The sequence below is a fragment of the Palaemon carinicauda genome, chromosome 21, assembly GCF_036898095.1.
Source record: "Palaemon carinicauda isolate YSFRI2023 chromosome 21, ASM3689809v2, whole genome shotgun sequence".
In the NCBI taxonomy this organism is placed as follows: Eukaryota; Metazoa; Arthropoda; class Malacostraca; order Decapoda; family Palaemonidae; genus Palaemon; species Palaemon carinicauda.
Window position 1 is genome coordinate 1528023 of NC_090745.1, and position 17729 is coordinate 1545751.

The 17729-nt window shown below is 38.4% G+C and overlaps 1 protein-coding gene across 1 annotated transcript in view; it reads left to right on the top strand.

The window, feature by feature from the left end:
- Gp210 (nucleoporin 210) overlaps positions 1-17729 on the top strand; it is a 97953-nt gene that overhangs the window by 74990 nt on the left and 5234 nt on the right. The window contains exons 26-35 of the mRNA XM_068344774.1: positions 7814-7905; positions 8199-8382; positions 8851-9026; positions 9824-9983; positions 10112-10327; positions 11507-11738; positions 12107-12351; positions 12861-13031; positions 15038-15191; positions 15516-15617. Coding sequence (XP_068200875.1) covers positions 7814-7905; positions 8199-8382; positions 8851-9026; positions 9824-9983; positions 10112-10327; positions 11507-11738; positions 12107-12351; positions 12861-13031; positions 15038-15191; positions 15516-15617 — 1732 coding nt within the window. The remainder of the gene's footprint in view (positions 1-7813; positions 7906-8198; positions 8383-8850; positions 9027-9823; positions 9984-10111; positions 10328-11506; positions 11739-12106; positions 12352-12860; positions 13032-15037; positions 15192-15515; positions 15618-17729) is intronic.

Below are 17729 nucleotides of genomic sequence, written 5' to 3' on the forward strand. Positions count from 1 at the left end.
GACAGAAATTTCTATTCATCCTCCCACAGCTGGAGGCACCTCCCCACCCACACCTTTCCTCTACCCTTAGACTTCTGGTTTTAAAATGGAAATTATTCCCCTTATTGTGCATATCTGTTGTTATTTTATTTTATCTTTCAAAATTGTCTTTGTAAATAATTTCATGGCTTTACAGAGTCAGAAATTTAATGTATATTTTAACTTCATTATTTTCAACCTTTGGGGAGGACTTCGGCCATTGACTATCGGTGCTCCTCAAGGGTTGAGGCCACCCCTGTGGCTGCCATGGCCAGATCCTGCTAAACACAGTCAGACTAACTGTATATTTTATAACTTACAAAAAACAGAGGAAGTTATTTTTTGAAAATTTGTCATGCTAACAAAGACGGGTTAACTCTGAAATTACTCTCAGAATAAGCATTTACCCAGTATGACAAAGATTAAGTCTAACCATTTAACATCAACTGACAGGACAGAGTCACAACAAGGGTTGAGTATCAGTTATACATCACAATGAAAAAAAAAAATTATACCCCCATGACAGTATGATATTTAGGTCAGTGATAGTTCAGGTTTGTCTGTGACAGTCAAACCAACATTACCTTCTAGAAATCAAATCTAAGTTGCCAATTAAATGGCATTTGGCTATTATACCTAAAAGAATGTATACAAAATATATTTCTCCACACAGAACTTTATAACCATTAAGCAACTACCTTAAAAGGCTGACATTATTTTACAAGGAGGTATATACAATCCCAAAATAAAATCACAAATGTAAAATTAGCATTTTCAATATAAACATCCGTCTTCAGTCATCAGTTTTGCAATTTGGTTGTGGATGTAAAAATTGAACCTGAAGAATTTCCAATCTAAAGGGTTCTATGCTACCAGTCTGCAAAGAACCTTTATGCACCACAAATCTCAAGGTTCAGCCCTAAAGTGACTGGACTGATATTCAAATTTACACCTCCCTTTTCAACAGTCTCACTATAAAAAATGTGACTCGAAGAATGATCCGAGTTGACAGTCAATTTGTTTTATATGAAAACATTGGAAACCATAAGTAATGATTTTGAAATTTCAAGTTTAAAAAAATTAAATTTTCAATATTAAACTTACCCGATAATCATGTAGCTGTCAACTCCGTTGCCCGACAGAATTCTATGGAGGGATACGCCAGCTATCACAATACTAGAAGGGGGTGTACTTACCAGCGCCACCTGTGGCCAGGTACTCAAGTACTTCTTGTTGACACCTCCTCAATTATTCCTCTGTCGTGCTTCCGGCAAGACGTTCTGGGATACGCTTATGTTCTTGGAGTATTTTCACGACTTTGGTGAAGTATTTCTCTTTGATTTCGGCTGTCGCTTTACTGGAAACTTCTATATTAGCTTAGTTAGCTTTTGGAATTAATTTGATTAATTATGGTGACGAAGAGAGTATGAACTCTCTTTCACCTTTAAATGGCCGACCCTTCCCTTAGACGGAAGTGTTGGTGTCTAAGAGAGTATAGACTCTCTTTCTTAATTTTGCTTAACAAAAGTTATAGATTTATTTTATATCTCTCCGCCTCTTATAGGCCTCTTCGATTAACTTCCTTTTATTATAAACTTATTAAAATTAATTTTTATATTTGTTTATATTCGACCTTCCTAATAGTAGGCGGTCTTTTCTTGGTACCGAAGTTAATTAACATTGAGCCCGTCATTTTGGTTTTACCTGTTAACATATTATGCTATTTTAATGTCTTTGAAAGAATTTCTTTGATAGTCTCGTACTGTTTTCAAAGTTGAACTAACGTTTTGTTTTGTCTCTGCAGTTGTTGACGTTCAGAACGTTCAACTTGCGCTCTATCGTTACGATAGAGAAAGAATTTTCACGGTTTCACGTTGCAGTAAGAGTAACCGTGTCTAGCGTTTTGTTCATTCTTTCTTAACTTAATGGTTTTAATCCTAATAAAGGAACTTTTCATTTTGGGAAATATTTCAGTTTTTTCCTTTAACAATAATATGTTTTAACGATATATATGATTGGGCTCTTCTCTCAGGTTCTAAGTCGAGAGAGAGAGAGAGAGAGAGATAGAGACGGAGGGAGAAAGAGGAGGATAAACGTTTCATTCAAGCGAGTAACGTTGTTATCGTTTTTGCTCTTCTCCCTAGTCTCTTTAGGGGAAGAAGGTAAACGTTTCTAGAGTGATCTAGTGTTTAGTCTCTTTCCAGCCACTGAATTATTTATCTTTCATTAGATTTTTCTGTTACATTGTAATTCTGTTTTCGCAATTACTAACTTTTGAGAAAGGATAGAATTGCGTGTTTCAGGTACAAACCACTTAAAGTTTCGAGTTCAGTGAAATAAGTGCAAACAGAAAATCAAAGTGATAAGTGATTAGCGCAAAGTGTGTCAGTGTTGTGCGTGAGGGTACTTCTGTGCGCGCCAGTCGTCCTCCCAGTCCGGGACCTCTTGCAAGCTCCCAAGCCCAGGGGAGAAGCAATGTCGAAGGGCAGAAGGGTTCAGCAGGCCTTGATCGGCGCACAGAAGTATCCTCGGTGGTTGTGGGCGTGTCTTACCGAGACCGTCACTCCCACCCGCAGACGATTGAGCCCTTATTTTGCTCGTCTGCAGAAGAAATTTAGGGGAGAAAACGCTGGTCTCAGGTCTCAAGACCTCTTAACGTAAAGTCCAGACCTATGCCAGACGTACGAAGTTAGAGTTCAACAACCCGGATGCAGTCATTGGGTTAGCTCTGACTCTCCTCAGTCATCAGTTGAATGCACTCCGCCTAAGAGGAGTAAGGTTCTGCCACAACAGAGCTCGACTGTTAAGGCTTTACCTCAGCCTACTGTAGTTTCTGCCGACCCCAAGTGGACTCTACTACAGTCCATGCAAGCACAGCTTTCGGACTTGATGCGTGAGTGTCGGGCTGAGAGTGTTGCGCCTCCGCCTCCGCCTACACTCCCTCCGCCTGCGCTCGCTCCGCCTGCGCTCGCTCCACCTGATCGCAGTACCACCTGCCAGGCGTACGATGTTGAGCCACGTTCGGAGTTTGCTGTTCCCAGTGGTGTTCAGCCTCCGCCTTCCTTAAGGCAACCTTTACAATGGGATCAGGAGGATTATACCTCTCTTCCTCCGCCTCCACTTGCTGCTCCACCAGTGATGCAACACTCGGTTGAGGTACAACAACCTCTCCCGTCCATGAGTCAGTCTCCTCAGCTCTCGCTGCAGCGAGCTCAACCCTCCTCAAGGCAAGCACCTCAACACCTTAGCCTTGCGCCTCAGGAGCCTCAACTTGCGAGATTTTTACTGCGTTCTGCGCAGCCACTACCTTTTCGCTCTCAGCTCACACTGCAGGAACCTCAACTCGTTCCTCAGGAACTTGCTACTGCGCATCCGCCAACCACTCAGCAAGCGCAACCCTTGAGTTCAGCCACTCATGCCAGGAGTCAGCCTCCTCCACCCATGCGCCTACCTTCTGCTACTTCCTTTGATCAGCCTTTGCAGACTGAGCCTCAGGTGTTCCCTCAACAGAGTCTTGAAGAGGAAACCACAACTATTGTTGTTCCAGCTCGTTCTGACTCTGCTGTTCAGCATACCTTACCTCCATTTTCAAACCTTATGATAATGGAGGTTATTTGTATTACTTATAAAAATATATTTGTATTCCTGGCAATATATTTTTAACAATATCGCAAAATATGGCAAAAATATGAATCATGAGTTATGAATGTAAGGTATATATTATGCTGATATTAAAACCCCATGCAAGCATGCATAAAGCACTCTAGCACTGGTCATGGAATTTCTGAGAAATGTTAAACGCCATGCACACGCTCTGCTTACCTTACATGCTCTGCTTACAGCATGCTCTGCATACTACATGCTCTGCATACAGCATGCTCTGCATTCAGCATGCTCTGCATACAACATGCTCTACATACAGCATGCTCTGCATACAGCATGCTCTGCATACAACATGCTCTGCATACAGCATGCTCTGCATTCAGCATGCTCTGCATACAACATGCTCTGCATACAGCATGCTCTGCATTCAGCATGCTCTGCATACAACATGCTCTACATACAGCATGCTCTGCATACAGCATACTCTGCATACAACATGCTCTGCATACCTTACCGCATGCTTCTCAGTCACACATCTTTGGTTGTTGCCAACTCACTAGACTGTCAAGCAGTTTCATAACGTTGCCTTCTAGTCTGCTACTTTTGCACCAGTGAACCCTCACTGAGAGAACTTAGCTTTTCTAGGATTGGTCCCTGTAGATGAGAAAGTTCTTTTCTCCCTCCTTCTGATATTCCCTTGAGGACTCTGTCATTTGGAGGGAGCCTTTAGCTGCATAGCCTCCTATGGACTTTTATTTAAGCATAACATGCTTCCAGGGAAGGTAATGGTTCCACTTCAGTCGCTAATCCCGTCTGTTACCACACCTGCTCCCATAGACCTTGAGCTGTGTTACAAGACAGGCAGTCCAAGCTTAGTCCTTGTTAGAGGATTTTTTGTTTACGGAGTCAATGTGTCACGGGGAAGACGTTCAACAACCAACAGAAGTGACTTGTTGTGACGCAGTGCGGCAACCTCAGCAACCCGATAAGGAGTTTGTCTGTACGACCCAGACAGTCTAGACAGATTCGGGTTGTCACTGTACTTCCTCGCTTGCCCATGATTGACAGTTCACAGACTGTGCAGCAGTACCATGATCTTGTGTCCGGCTCCGTCAGACGACTGGCTTTTAAGAGCTCCCACAAGTCGTCGCTGTCTGGAGATTTTCAAATGGACTATGGATCTGACCAAGGAACTGGGCCTCCTGGTCAATTTTGAGGAGTCTCAGCTCGTCCCATCCCAGACCATTGTCTCCTTGGGTATGGATCTTCAGAGTCGAGCTTTTCGGACTTTTCCGTCGGCCCCAAGGATCTTCCAAGCCCTAGAATGCATCCAGAGCATGCTGAGAAGGAACCGATGCTCAGTCAGGTAGTGGATGAGTCTAACAGGGACACTTTCATCGCTGGCCCTGTTCATCGTGTTAGGGAGACTCCACCTCCCCCCCCCTTCAGTATCATCTAGCTGCTCACTGGATAAAGGACATGACGCTAGAGACGGTCTCAGTTCCTGTTTCCGAAGAGAGGAGGTCTTCTCTCGCGTGGTGTAAGAACAGCTTTCTTCTCAAGGAAGTCTACCTTTGGCTGTTCAGAAACACGACCGCCGTCTCCTCTCGGACGCATCAGACACGGGCTGGGGTGCGACTTTGGACGGACAAGAATGCTCGGGAACATGGAATCAGGAGCAAAGGACACTTCACATCAATTGCAAGGAGTTGTTGGTGGTTATTCTGGCCTTGATAAACTTCAAGTCCCTCCAGCTTAACAAAGTGGTGGAGGTGGACTCTGACAACACCACAGCCCTGGCTTACATCTTCAAGCAGGGAGGGACTCTTTCGTGGAAGTTGTTCTAGATCGCAAGGGACCTACTCATCTGGTCTAAAGATCGAAAGCTAACTGGTAACGAGGTTCATTCAGGGCGGTATGAATGTCATGGCAGATCACCTCAGACGGAAGGGTCAGGTCATCCCCACAGAGTGGACCGTTCTCAAGAATGTTTGCAGCAGACTTTGGGCCCTGTGGGGTCAGCCAACCATAGATCTGTTCACTACCTCGATAACCTAGAGACTCCTGTTGTATTGTTCTCCGATTCCAGACCCAGCAGCAGTTCACGTGGATGCTTTTCTGCTGGATTGGTTCCATCTCGACCTGTATGCATTCCCGCCGTTCAAGATTGTCAACAGGGTACTTCAGAAGTTCTCCTCTCACAAAGGGACACGGCTGACGTTGGTTGGCTCCGCTCTGGCCCGCGAGAGAATGGTTCTTAGAGGTACTGCAATGGCTGGTCGACATTCCCAGGACTCTTCCTCTAGGAGTGAACCTTCTAAGTCTACCTCACGTAAAGAAGGTACACCCAATCCTCCACGCTCTTCGTCTGACTGCCTTCAGACTTTCGAAAGACTCTCAAGAGCTAGGGGCTTTTCGAAGGAGGCAGCCAGAGCGATTGCCAAAGCAAGGAGAACATCCACTCTCAGAATCTATCAGTCTATAGGGGAAGTCTTCCGTAGCTGGTACAAGACCAATGCAGTTTCCTCAACCAGTACCACTGTAACCCAGATTGCTGACTTCCTGTTATATCTAAGGAAAGTAAGATCCCTTTCAGCTCCTACGATCAAGGGTTACAGAAGTATGTTGGCAGCGGTTTTCCGCCACAGAGGCTTGGATCTTTCCACCAACAAAGATCTACAGGACCTCCCTAGGTCTTTTGAGACCTCAAAGGAACGTCGGTTGTCCACTCCAGGCTGGAATCTAGACGTGGTCCTAAGGTTCCTTATGTCATCAAGATTTGAACCTCTCCAATCAGCCTCTTTTTAGGACCTCACATTAAAAACTCTTTTCCTCGTGTGCTTGACAACAGCTAAAAGAGTAAGTGAGATCCACGCCTTCAGCAGGATCATTGTTTTCACATCTGAAACGGCTACATGTTCCTTGCAGCTCGGTTTTTGCTAAACGAGCTTCCTTCACGTCCTTGGCCTAAGTCGTTCGAGATCCCAAGCCTGTCCAACTTGGTGGGGAATGATCTGAAGAGAGTACTTTGCCCAGTTAGAGCTCTTAGGTACTATCTAAAAAGGTCTTAACCTTTACAAGGACAATCAGAAGCCTTATAGTGTGCTATCAAGAAACCTTCTTTTCCAAGTTCTAAGAACTCAGTTTCTTACTATTCAGGCTTCTGATTAGAGAAACACATTCTCATCTGAAGGAAGAAGACCTTGCTTTGCTGAAGGTAAGGACACATGAAGTGGGAGCTGTGGCTACTTCAGTGGCCTTCAAACAGAGCCATTCTCTGCAGAGTGTTATGGATGCAACCTATTGGAGAAGCAAGTCAGTGTTCGCATCATTCTATCTCAAAGATGTCCAGTCTCTTTACGAGTACTGCTACACCCTGGGACCATTCGTAGCAACGAATGCAGTAGTAGGCGAGGGCTCAGCCACTACATTCCCATAATCCCATAACCTTTTAACCTTTCTCTTGAATACTTTTTATGGGTTGTACGGTCGGCTAAGAAGCCTTCCACGTCCTTGTTGATTTGGCGGGTGGTCAATTCTTTCTTGAGAAGCGCCGAGGTTAAAGGTTGTGATGAGGTCCTTTAGTATGGGTTGCAGCCCTGTATACTTTAGCACCTTTGAGTTGATTCAGCCTCCCAAGAGGAACGCTGCGCTCAGTAAGGAAGACGATCTTATTAAAGGCAGAGTAACGGTTCAAGTCGACTTCCTTACCAGGTACTTATTATTTCATTGTTATTGTGGATAACTGATTATATGAAATACGGGATACTTAGCTATCCTTTAATCTTGTACACTGGTTTTCACCCACCCCCTGGGTGTGAATCAGCTACATGATTATCGGGTAAGTTTAATATTGAAAAATGTTATTTTTATTAGTAAAATAAATTTTTGAATATACTTACCCGATAATCATGATTTAATCGACCCTCCCTTCCTCCCCATAGAGAACCAGTGGACCGAGGAATAATTGAGGAGGTGTCAACAAGAAGTACTTGAGTACCTGGCCACAGGTGGCGCTGGTAAGTACACCCCCTTCTAGTATTGTGATAGCTGGCGTATCCCTCCATAGAATTCTGTCGGGCAACGGAGTTGACAGCTACATGATTATCGGGTAAGTATATTCAAAAATTTATTTTACTAATAAAAATAACATTTTTTATTGTAAGTTGCATAAGTTACTGTCTTGTTTTAGGTCTTTGAAACACTCCAGCTGAAGTATCCTGATGAAAGCTATGCTGATATACTGATGTCACCTGAAGCAGAAGTTCAAATAAAAACGAATAGGTCAGTCATTTTAGTTTTTACATCCTAATTTTGTAATTTGGATATCATGACCATGTTTACCTCTTCATTTGATAACTGTGAAATCCAAACCTGATTGTCAATATGATTTCCCCCTTGATAACCATGAATTTTAATTATTACATAAGAGGCTTCATACATTTTTTAAATGGTGAATATAGTTGAAATTTTTGATAGCCTTGAAATTATGTATTTTCAACTGTATATTGTAGTAATATTCTAGATAGTACACACAATGTTATGATGTTCTTCATGCTCTTTTGTTTACTTTGCAGGGATGGTAATGGTCAAATGTCATTCGCAATAGAAGGTTGCAGCAATAGTGATGCAAAAGCCGGAGTTGTTGCTGTCAGCCCCGATGGTGTCGTTAAGTCGAGTAGCACAACAGGACAGGCCACTGTTCTTGTCACAGTAGAGGAGAATTTCGGTGTTTCTCAGACTTTGGCTGTTCTGGTTGAGGTAATTTTGGTTTCATCTTAACGAGTATCTCTCAGATATGTAAGAAATATCTTATAAACCCTTTCAGATTTTAGCAAGTCCCTTTTCATCTGTTCCATTCACCTTCCATTTAGCATTCACTTCATAATAATTGAAGTTCAACATCCTTTTTAAAGTTATTTATTTAGATAGAATACTGTAAGTTGGATGGCATGCAGAGAATAATATATCACAAAAACTTACGTGGAAATAGAATGATGTTTATGTAAGGGATAAAAGTTTATAGTGGGTGTAGGAAGATTTTTTAATTTTTCTTTATTCAACCATCTTTTGTTTAAACTTATTTTTTACTTCTTTAGCTTTCCTAAGCTGTTAGTTTCTAATTTATTTCCATATTCTATTTTTTTTTTTTTTAATATTTAGTCAAGAAATTAATTTTTTTATGTCAATTGTAAGCAGTGTATATTTAACTGTTCATAATTATTTCAGGTCAAGAAAATCAGTTACATTCAAGCTGATGTAGAACCTTTTATAACTGCACCAGCAGGAGACTCCATAAAAGAAGTACCAGTTGGCTCGCATCTAAACCTTCACCTTTCCTATCATGACAACCGAGGAAGAACTTTCCATGCCACTAATGCCAAGCCAAACTACAGGGCTTCAAGGTACTGTTGCAAATTTGCATAGTATTTATACATACATATATATACCAAGGCACTTCCCCCAATTTTGGGGGGTAGCCGACATCAAACAACTGAAACAAAAAAGGGAACCTCTCCTCTACGTTCCTCCCAGCCTGACAAGGGACTCAACCGAGTTCGGCTGGTACTGCTAGGGTGCCACAGCCCACCCTCCCCCGTTATCCACCACAGATGAAGCTTCATACTGCTGAATACCCTACTGCTGCTACCTCCGCGGTCATCTAAGGCACCAGAGGAAGCAGCAGGGCCTATTTTTATTTTTTTATAATTACCCAATGAGGTATAGAAAAGTTCTTCTAAAATTAATAACGATGCTAAACAATGATATTGAAATATCGGTGCAAGTTTTATACCATTGGCCTGTATGTGTATTTGCATTGATAGTAATTACGGAAGTATTATTGTTCATTCAATATCAGACTTAGTTATAAACCATATTCTAATGAATTGAGTGTAATTTTTTTTTTTTTCCATTTGTGTATTTTGGTTTTCAACCTTATGTTTGTATGAATTTTTTTTTTTATCACAAATTTGTTTTGGTTCTTGTTAAGTACCTTTTGAATTACCCTAATAATTAGTAATCTTAGTTGTGAGAAATAGAATAAGTTATTTTTACACTTTCTTTTAAATTGTATGTTATTAAATGGCCACGTTTTTATTTCATGACTTCGTATTTTAAATGTGTAGCTCATGGCCTTTAATTAAATTTTGTCAGTGAATTTCTTGAAACTTGTTGAAAAATATTACTTTTATCATTGAAGGTTTGACTTTGTGGGGGTAAGCCATGGGAGCAGCAACAACACACTTACAGTTGAAGTCAGAGGGTCTGGCCAGACAGTGCTCCACATTTGGGATGAAAACAACAAGCTTGTCAACGATTACTTACGTATTCATTCTGGTTCATCCATCAGTCCTGATAAGGTAATTTCAACATAATGATAGTGCTGGTAAAGTAATCACAGCAAATGAAAATTAATTCATATGAAACAAAATTTGGACTAATGAAATTTTTTTAACATTGACAGTATGGTGATTTTTGTCATTTTCAGGCTGTTGTACCACTTGGAGGTCATGTATGTTTTTCATCTAAAGTGCTTAGTGTAGAAGGTTCTCGTGGCACTTGGTCGGCTAAAGGGGAGGCTGCTACTGTGGATGCAGTGTCAGGAGTTGCTGCAACTCATCTTGTGGGCCGATCTTTAATCTCATATGAAGTGGATGCAGCATCTACCGGAAGAACTGAAATTGTTGTAGTTCCCATTACTCAGGTAATTTAAACCTTTTGATGAATAAGTAATGTGTGCTTCATATACTGTATTTCATGACTCTCAATATAACTGTATGTGTATGCAGATAAAAAACACAATTTGGAAGAAAAGAAGATATATTTAAAGAAAAGAAAAAATATCTTAGCAGCTAGTGATGTTTTCAGTATATCACGGACTTCCTTGCCTTAGTCTGCCAAAGAAGCACCTCAGTAGAGTTTCAGTCCATCCTCCATAGGTACGGTAATGATCCGTGCTCCAAGAGAACTTCGAACATTCTTGCTTATCGGGGTACTTAGGCCCTAGGATGGGATGGTCCTTATGCTCTGGGCACAGTTGCATGTGCATCCTGCTAACCTGATGAGGGTATTGTAGGGTCTTTTCCTTAAGACTGTCTCTTTGCTTTGGCAAGAAATTGGAGAAGAGGTTCCTCAGTATTGTGTGGATCCCTCTTCCTCAGGGCAACCTCCTCCTCGAAGGAAGCTTTGAGCATTCCTGCCTATCCTTGGATTTAGTTCCTCGTGTGGGATGGTCTTCATCTTCGGGTATTGGGGCACATGTTGCCTACTTCTAACGTGAAGATGACATTATATGAATCTTTCCCTCGAGACTGCCTCTATTCTCTGCATCAGGAAAAGTTTTGGGCTTGTCATGATGTCAAACTTTTGAGGATGGGTATTCGGTTGGCTGCTGCTTCTCAAACTGTGGGATGAAAACCCAGAACCAATCTGTCTTGAACACCAGTTTGGAACCCTCTTGATCCTATATCTCGTAAGTTGAAACAAAGTTGCTTTGTGTCCTATCAGATCATTGTAGTGCTACATTAGGAAAATTTGACACCTTGTTTACAAGTGTCGCGGTTTTCTTATTAGCCCCAACAGGAATAAGAATAAAGTTTGCAGATGCTGTTGCTTCTGGCTTGGTGAGGCTGCTTGCTTGTAAATTTAAATATTGTCAGTTTGTGCCTCTGCCATCGCGAGGTAGCTGTGAGAGTATAATGCTGAATTAGGATAACAGTAAGAATTTTAATGAATAAAGCTGTTGAGTTATTAAATATTTTACACTAGTATATTTCGTAGTTTTAAGTAATAGCATCCCCACAGTGGTGGTTGCATTTGGAATGCAGTTTTTTGGCTTGTTCTTAGTGTAAAACAAATTTTGAAGAAAACTTTTTTTTTCCAGGTAACATTTGGTAGCCCTGATCATTCATTGTCAAATGGAGAAATTGGCATGACTAATTTTGTTCCTGTATTGCTTCATGGGGAGGGAGTTATGGAAACTGAAACATGTACTCCCTTCGAACCTCCAATAAGTGTTCCTCCATTTACATGTATATTGGCATTTTTCCCACCATTATCTGAGGTTGATATCAAAGACATATTTAAGGCAAAGGCTGTGTATGCTCCAGGCAAGGGTAGGTGTTGATGGTTGAAATTTAAGTTTTTTTGATAATTTCTTTTATTTGGTCTTACTACGTATATTTCAATGATGATATCAATTTTTAAGGTGTCATTACTGTTCTAACTTTGTAATTCTTTTTAAGGTGTTAGGAAAATCTGTTTTTCCTAATAATTGTAAATATTTATGGCAAGAATTCTAATTTCTAAGGAATTATATATCCACATGCCCAAGATTTTAAAACTCATCTAATAAAATTTGCCAACTCACTTTGCTATATACTTGTTGCTAAATGTAAAATCTCATCTACACGTGGTCATTGATTAAAGCAATTGCTCTGTATCTACAATATAAAAAGGATTTTATCTTTACTTTTTATTGTAGGTTATGGATGTGAAATAACTTCTTTGAGTGGCCCATCACTGAGTATTGCCACATCAGAGTCTGCAGTTATATTAGAAGCAGTTGTTGTTGGGAAAGGTCTTCAAGGAGAAGTTCGCTCTGGTCAGAATGCATTGTCATTCAATTCTGCTCCTGTGTCCGAAGTGTCAGAAGTAAAATTATCAAATATGGAAACGTCTGTCAATGTGATGTTACATGGCTTACCAAATGTGATTAGCAGTCTAGAGGTACAGTAGTTTTATTTCTAATTTTAGTTTATTTTATTTTAAGCAGGTAATTGGGATTTTTCATATTTGACTCAAGAAGGCTAATGTTGAATTAATGGATTTGTATAAGAAATAAAATATTTAGAAAAAGTAAACAAAATTTAACCTGTGCCTATTTTACAATCTTTCAAAAGATTCATTACTTGTGAAACCAAAGTTACTGTATTTTTTTTTTTTCAAAATAAATTTTTGAGCAAGATTCCAATCATGTACAATATTTTTAACGTCAATTTGACAAATGTACGATTACTCTTTCGGCCCTACTCTTCTACATAAAAGGAAATTTTACTTGAAGAAATATTTAACTTACATATGGTGGTGTGTGTGTGTTTTTATATATATATATATATATATATATATATATATATATATATATATATATATATATATATATATATATATATATATATATATATATATATATATATATATATATCTCTACTAAAGTGAGAAACCAATCCTATAAACAGGTTTCTACAACTGGCGGGGATGGAAGTTTGGTAGAATTATCCCTAGGATCTGTCGATGGTAACAAAAGACCGCTCACCATCTCTGCAAAGGAAACTGCTTGGATGTCAGAGATACCTGATTCTCCTATAGTTATGAGTATTGCATCACCAGTTTCAAGGAGTAGTATTCAGGTAATCCTATATTTGTTCTGTTTTTATTTTATAGATTCCAAATAATTTTTATGTAAGTTTTATTATCCAAGAAACTTTTAATTAATTTTTAAATATCTCTTAGTAAGTGCAGATAATGACATTGTTCTTTGTGGGTTTCTGTATAGTGTCGTTAGTTTGTGTTAAAAATTTTTAGAGCTTCAGAAGTGTTGGAAATATCCTTTCAAAAAATAAGTTGAAATTTGGAATTTAGTTTTTGATGAACATTTAAATGGGAAAATTCATATTCATCTTGACCCTTCCAGTAAATTTCTTATCCTTTTATGGGGAGCATATGGAAATTGTGTATTAGTAAAGACCTCAAGAGTTTGTGAACACTCGTATAGGGGTAGATAAACTGAAATAGATTTTTGCAAAAGTAATTGAAGCCATTAAAGGAAGTACAATAATACAGTACAATGCTCCTCTTTTTGTCACTTTTATCCATATCAAATTTTTATAGCCAATTTTCTAGTGTCTTCAATCTTGCAAATATTAAAATATATGCGCAGTTGAGTTGCTGCCGACTCTACATTCAAAATGAAGGCTATATTTGCATTTTACCCTGATATGGGATTGCATGCTTGCTTTGACCATTAATATTATTTTTATTGTTAGCGTATTCCATTACTGCTTAAGACTGCTAGCTATTATTTCAATTATTCATACCAGAGAGCCACATTCCTAATATTCTCAAAGCAAGAGCGTTTTGACCTTAAAAAAAAAAAAACTACCGTCTTCCCTTTATTACTTCCCAGCCAGCAAGATTTGTTTTATTCAATGGAGTAAGCTAGCTTAGTGCTTCATTATCATCTCATCACCTCACAACTTGGTTGTCCAGTTTGGAATTATCCAATACTGAGATAGTATGGGCACATGCAGAGGATGAATGGTGAGGAGGGCTTTGGAGGAATATGTAATGATGGGGGGAGATTAAGAGGGAGGCAGATAATTAGATTGTGAGATAAGGTGAAGAATAATACGGAGAAAAGAGGTTTGGTGGAAGAGGATGGCTTTGATAGAAGGCATCAGAGAGCGTGCATCAAGCAACCGACCCCTTAATGTAGAGATAACGGCGAGAAACAAAAAGAATGATTTTGTGTTTACTTATCATTTTGACTTTTTTCTTAGAAGCAAGAGCAAGATGTGCAAGGTATGTCTTCTGGTTTTAAATATGTTTCTGTGCCAAATGCCATGTGAATAGATTAAACAAAAGATCTACATTCTCTCTTCACTGTGTATAGGGGTCAACAATGTGTTCTTAGCCTTATGCATCCAGATGTTCAGATTGTCCTGAGAAACCTATGGTAGATTATGGCAAGTTTGTAACTAAAGCGTTCGTGAAAGGAACGTAAAGTTTAAGAGAAAAGATGAGTAGTTCTGGGGGAAATTCACACCAGATTTCTGGTTAGTTATCTTTTCCTGTGGATATTGAGAGAGATAGAGTGTGTGTGTTGGAGATTACTGTTCTAGTCCCAAGTGAGAATTTAGACATCAAGGTGGAAATAAATCACAAATTGCTAATTATAGGGAACAGTTTTCAAATTTTGTGAAATCTATGCTTTTTATGAATCTGCTACATCTACCCTATCTTTCTTTTCCCGTATGAACTATGAGCATTTCTACTACCCTAACCTATATTTCGTTAACCCCTAGACTACCATTTTCAGATAATGTTCCTTTCAGTAATAAAGTATAGTGATACTATACTCTGCTTCGTTAATTGGTTTCAAGAACCTGACTTAAGGAAATTTTCAATGTAGGTTGGATTTTATCCTTATAAAGGGACTTATATGTTTCCTACACACGTAATAAACCTGTAAAACTACATACAACCTGCTATCGTCTTTTAAAAATCACTTACCTTCCTAAATAAGACTCCCTGTGAAGTACAGGTACCGTTGCAATACTACAGTACAGTTAGAAATTTTACTATTTTAATTGGCAAAATAAAATTATATGATCTATAATTTTTATTTTTATTGCAGGTGAATGTGATGTTAGAAATGTTTGATGGGGAGTGTGCTGTACCAAAAGCTGACCTTGGAATTTTCAGTGTAATACTTGCAGTATTGACTAATCCAGATCGTTTTGTTGTTAGCTTCCTCTCTGTTGTACTGACAGTTGTATGTCTCGCCATAGGTAAGATGTAGATCTTATATTACATTTCAGTTGCATAGTATTTTTATAACTTGTTACCCATGTTGACTTAGTTGCATTTAAATTGTGTAACTAATATTTGCTCACATTTACAAACTACTTCTAAAAGCTTAATACTAGAAAATTATGAAAAGTGTGTTTTCTTTATTTCATAATTGGACAAATTAGTTTAATTGAACAGAGTAACCCTCTTACACCTTAATATGGTAACATCATAATTGCAGAAGTTGCACAAGTTACATTCTTTGAATATTTCTACAATAAAGTTATAAGAATAAGAACTGATATTAGAATGGTTTTCGACAGGGTACCAAGCCCTGTTTGGAAGCAACTACAGACAAACAAGACAAACTGGGGTGTTTGCAAGTTCACCAGCTCCAGCACCTGTCATGGCTCCTCTGTCTCCAGGTAAGCCAAAATTTCATTATTATTATTATTATTAAGATACAACCATTGCTTTAAAAGCCAAATTCTACAATTCCAAGGGCACTTCAGCAACCAAGTGCCAAAAAGGAAATAAGTAAAAAAATGGATTTAGATACTAAAATCAATTATTTTTTAGTTCCTTATCTTCAAATCATGAGCTATTAACTCTATCAGGGCCAACAGCTTTTGTACCTTTTACAGACCCTCTAGTCCCAAGCCCTTTTTGGGTATCAATTACTTTTAAAGAGATTTTTTAAAGTTTTTACGCAAGAAAGCTAATCTTTTTCTTAATCTTTTTTTGGCAAGTGATTGAACTGTTTTAAATTCATGAGCATCCCCTTACTTTAATTTTATAAATTCCTTGATAGTAAACTCGAAACATAATTTCATTTGAATGGGTATGGTGACTACTTTTTGTTATACTTCATTCAGGTTTGAGTTTAAAGCTGTGAATACCAGTTGAATTTTATTCTAAAATATATAAAAATATGAAAACAAACAAGTTTAATGTTTGCAATGATGAATAAAGTATAGAAAATGTTACTAAAGTGATATTTATAAGAATGCCGTATATAATTATGAAAACTAACTTCTATTGTTTTGGAATTAGCTTGCTATTGATATATGATTATACATATTTTGTAAATATTCTATATTAGTAAATACTAAAAGAAAAGGAACAAGAAATTTGTAATGTTTTTGTCAAAATGAACCTTTGATGTTTGAACTTCTTAAATTCCACTGATTCAGTGTTATTGGATTAGAAAGATTGTTAAAGTATATGGTTTTAGAATGAAACTTCTAAATGGATGTAGTATATAGTTTTAAAAATAAAAGGCAAAACTGTTAGAATTAACTATACTTCATACTACATAGTGAATGATATAGTCTGGAAAGTTTAGAATCCAAAGGATGGTAAGAATTAAGCTAATTGAATGACTGTGCTAGAGATTAGTACCCATATCTGGGATAAGGATCTTAAATGGCAGCAAGTTTAATCCAACAAGTGAAGATGAAAGTCAGCAGCGAAAGACTAAACAGTCCATTTATGACATTCCTCAATCTATATGTCGAAAAATCTTGCAAATTTTTCTCAGTATACCAGTTTTTATGCAGTTAAAAGACATAATAGATTTGCACCATGCACTCATTTTTCATAGATCTCTGATAAGGGATTGATCAACCACAGTTCTACATTCAGTAGATCTGGTTGATGCAAACCGAGTAGGAACATCTTCATGATTAAATTTTTGTTCACATAAAAACCATATATGAAAACGAGAATATAAGGAAAGGAAGCAAATACATATTTATTTTCTTCCATTTTTTATTTTACTTTTCTCTATATTTTCCTTGATGGTGTTTCTTCTCAATGTTATTCTTGGGATTTATCGAACTAGCTCTCCACAAAGAGAAAGGATTTTCATAAGGAAGGTACAAAAGTAATTTTTGTTGTTTGAAAAGCTAGGCACATCTACAATATAAAGATAAAATGAAATTTATTTTCAAACTTTAAAAGTAATTAGTACTATTATTATTACTTGCTAAGCTACAACCTTAGTTGGAAAAGCAGGATGATATAAGAGCAAGGGCTCTAACAGGGAAAATAGTCTAGTGAGGAAAGGAAGAAAGGAAACTGATAGAGTAGATTACCTTAGTGAACAATCAGGCATGAGAACTCTTAGGCTAAGACAGTGAAAGACCATGGTATAGAGGCTAAGCACTACTCAAGATTAGAGAACAATGGTTTGATTTTGAAGTGTCCTTCCCTTAGTAGAGCTGCTTGCCTTAGCTAAAAGTCTCTTCTACCCTTACCAAGAGGAAAATAGCCAATGAACAATTACAGGGCAGTAGTTTAACCCCTTGGGTGAAGAAGAACTTTTGGGTTATTTTAGTTTTGTCAGGTGTATGAGTTAAGAGGAGGAGAAAGTGTAAAGAATAGGGGAGACTATTCAGTGTATGTGTAGGCAAAGGAAAAATGAGCTGTAACGAGAGAGGGATCCTATATAGTACTATCTGGTCAGTCAAAGAACCCAATAATTCTTTAGCAGTAGTATCTCATCAGATGGCTGGTGCATTGGCCAACCTATTAAT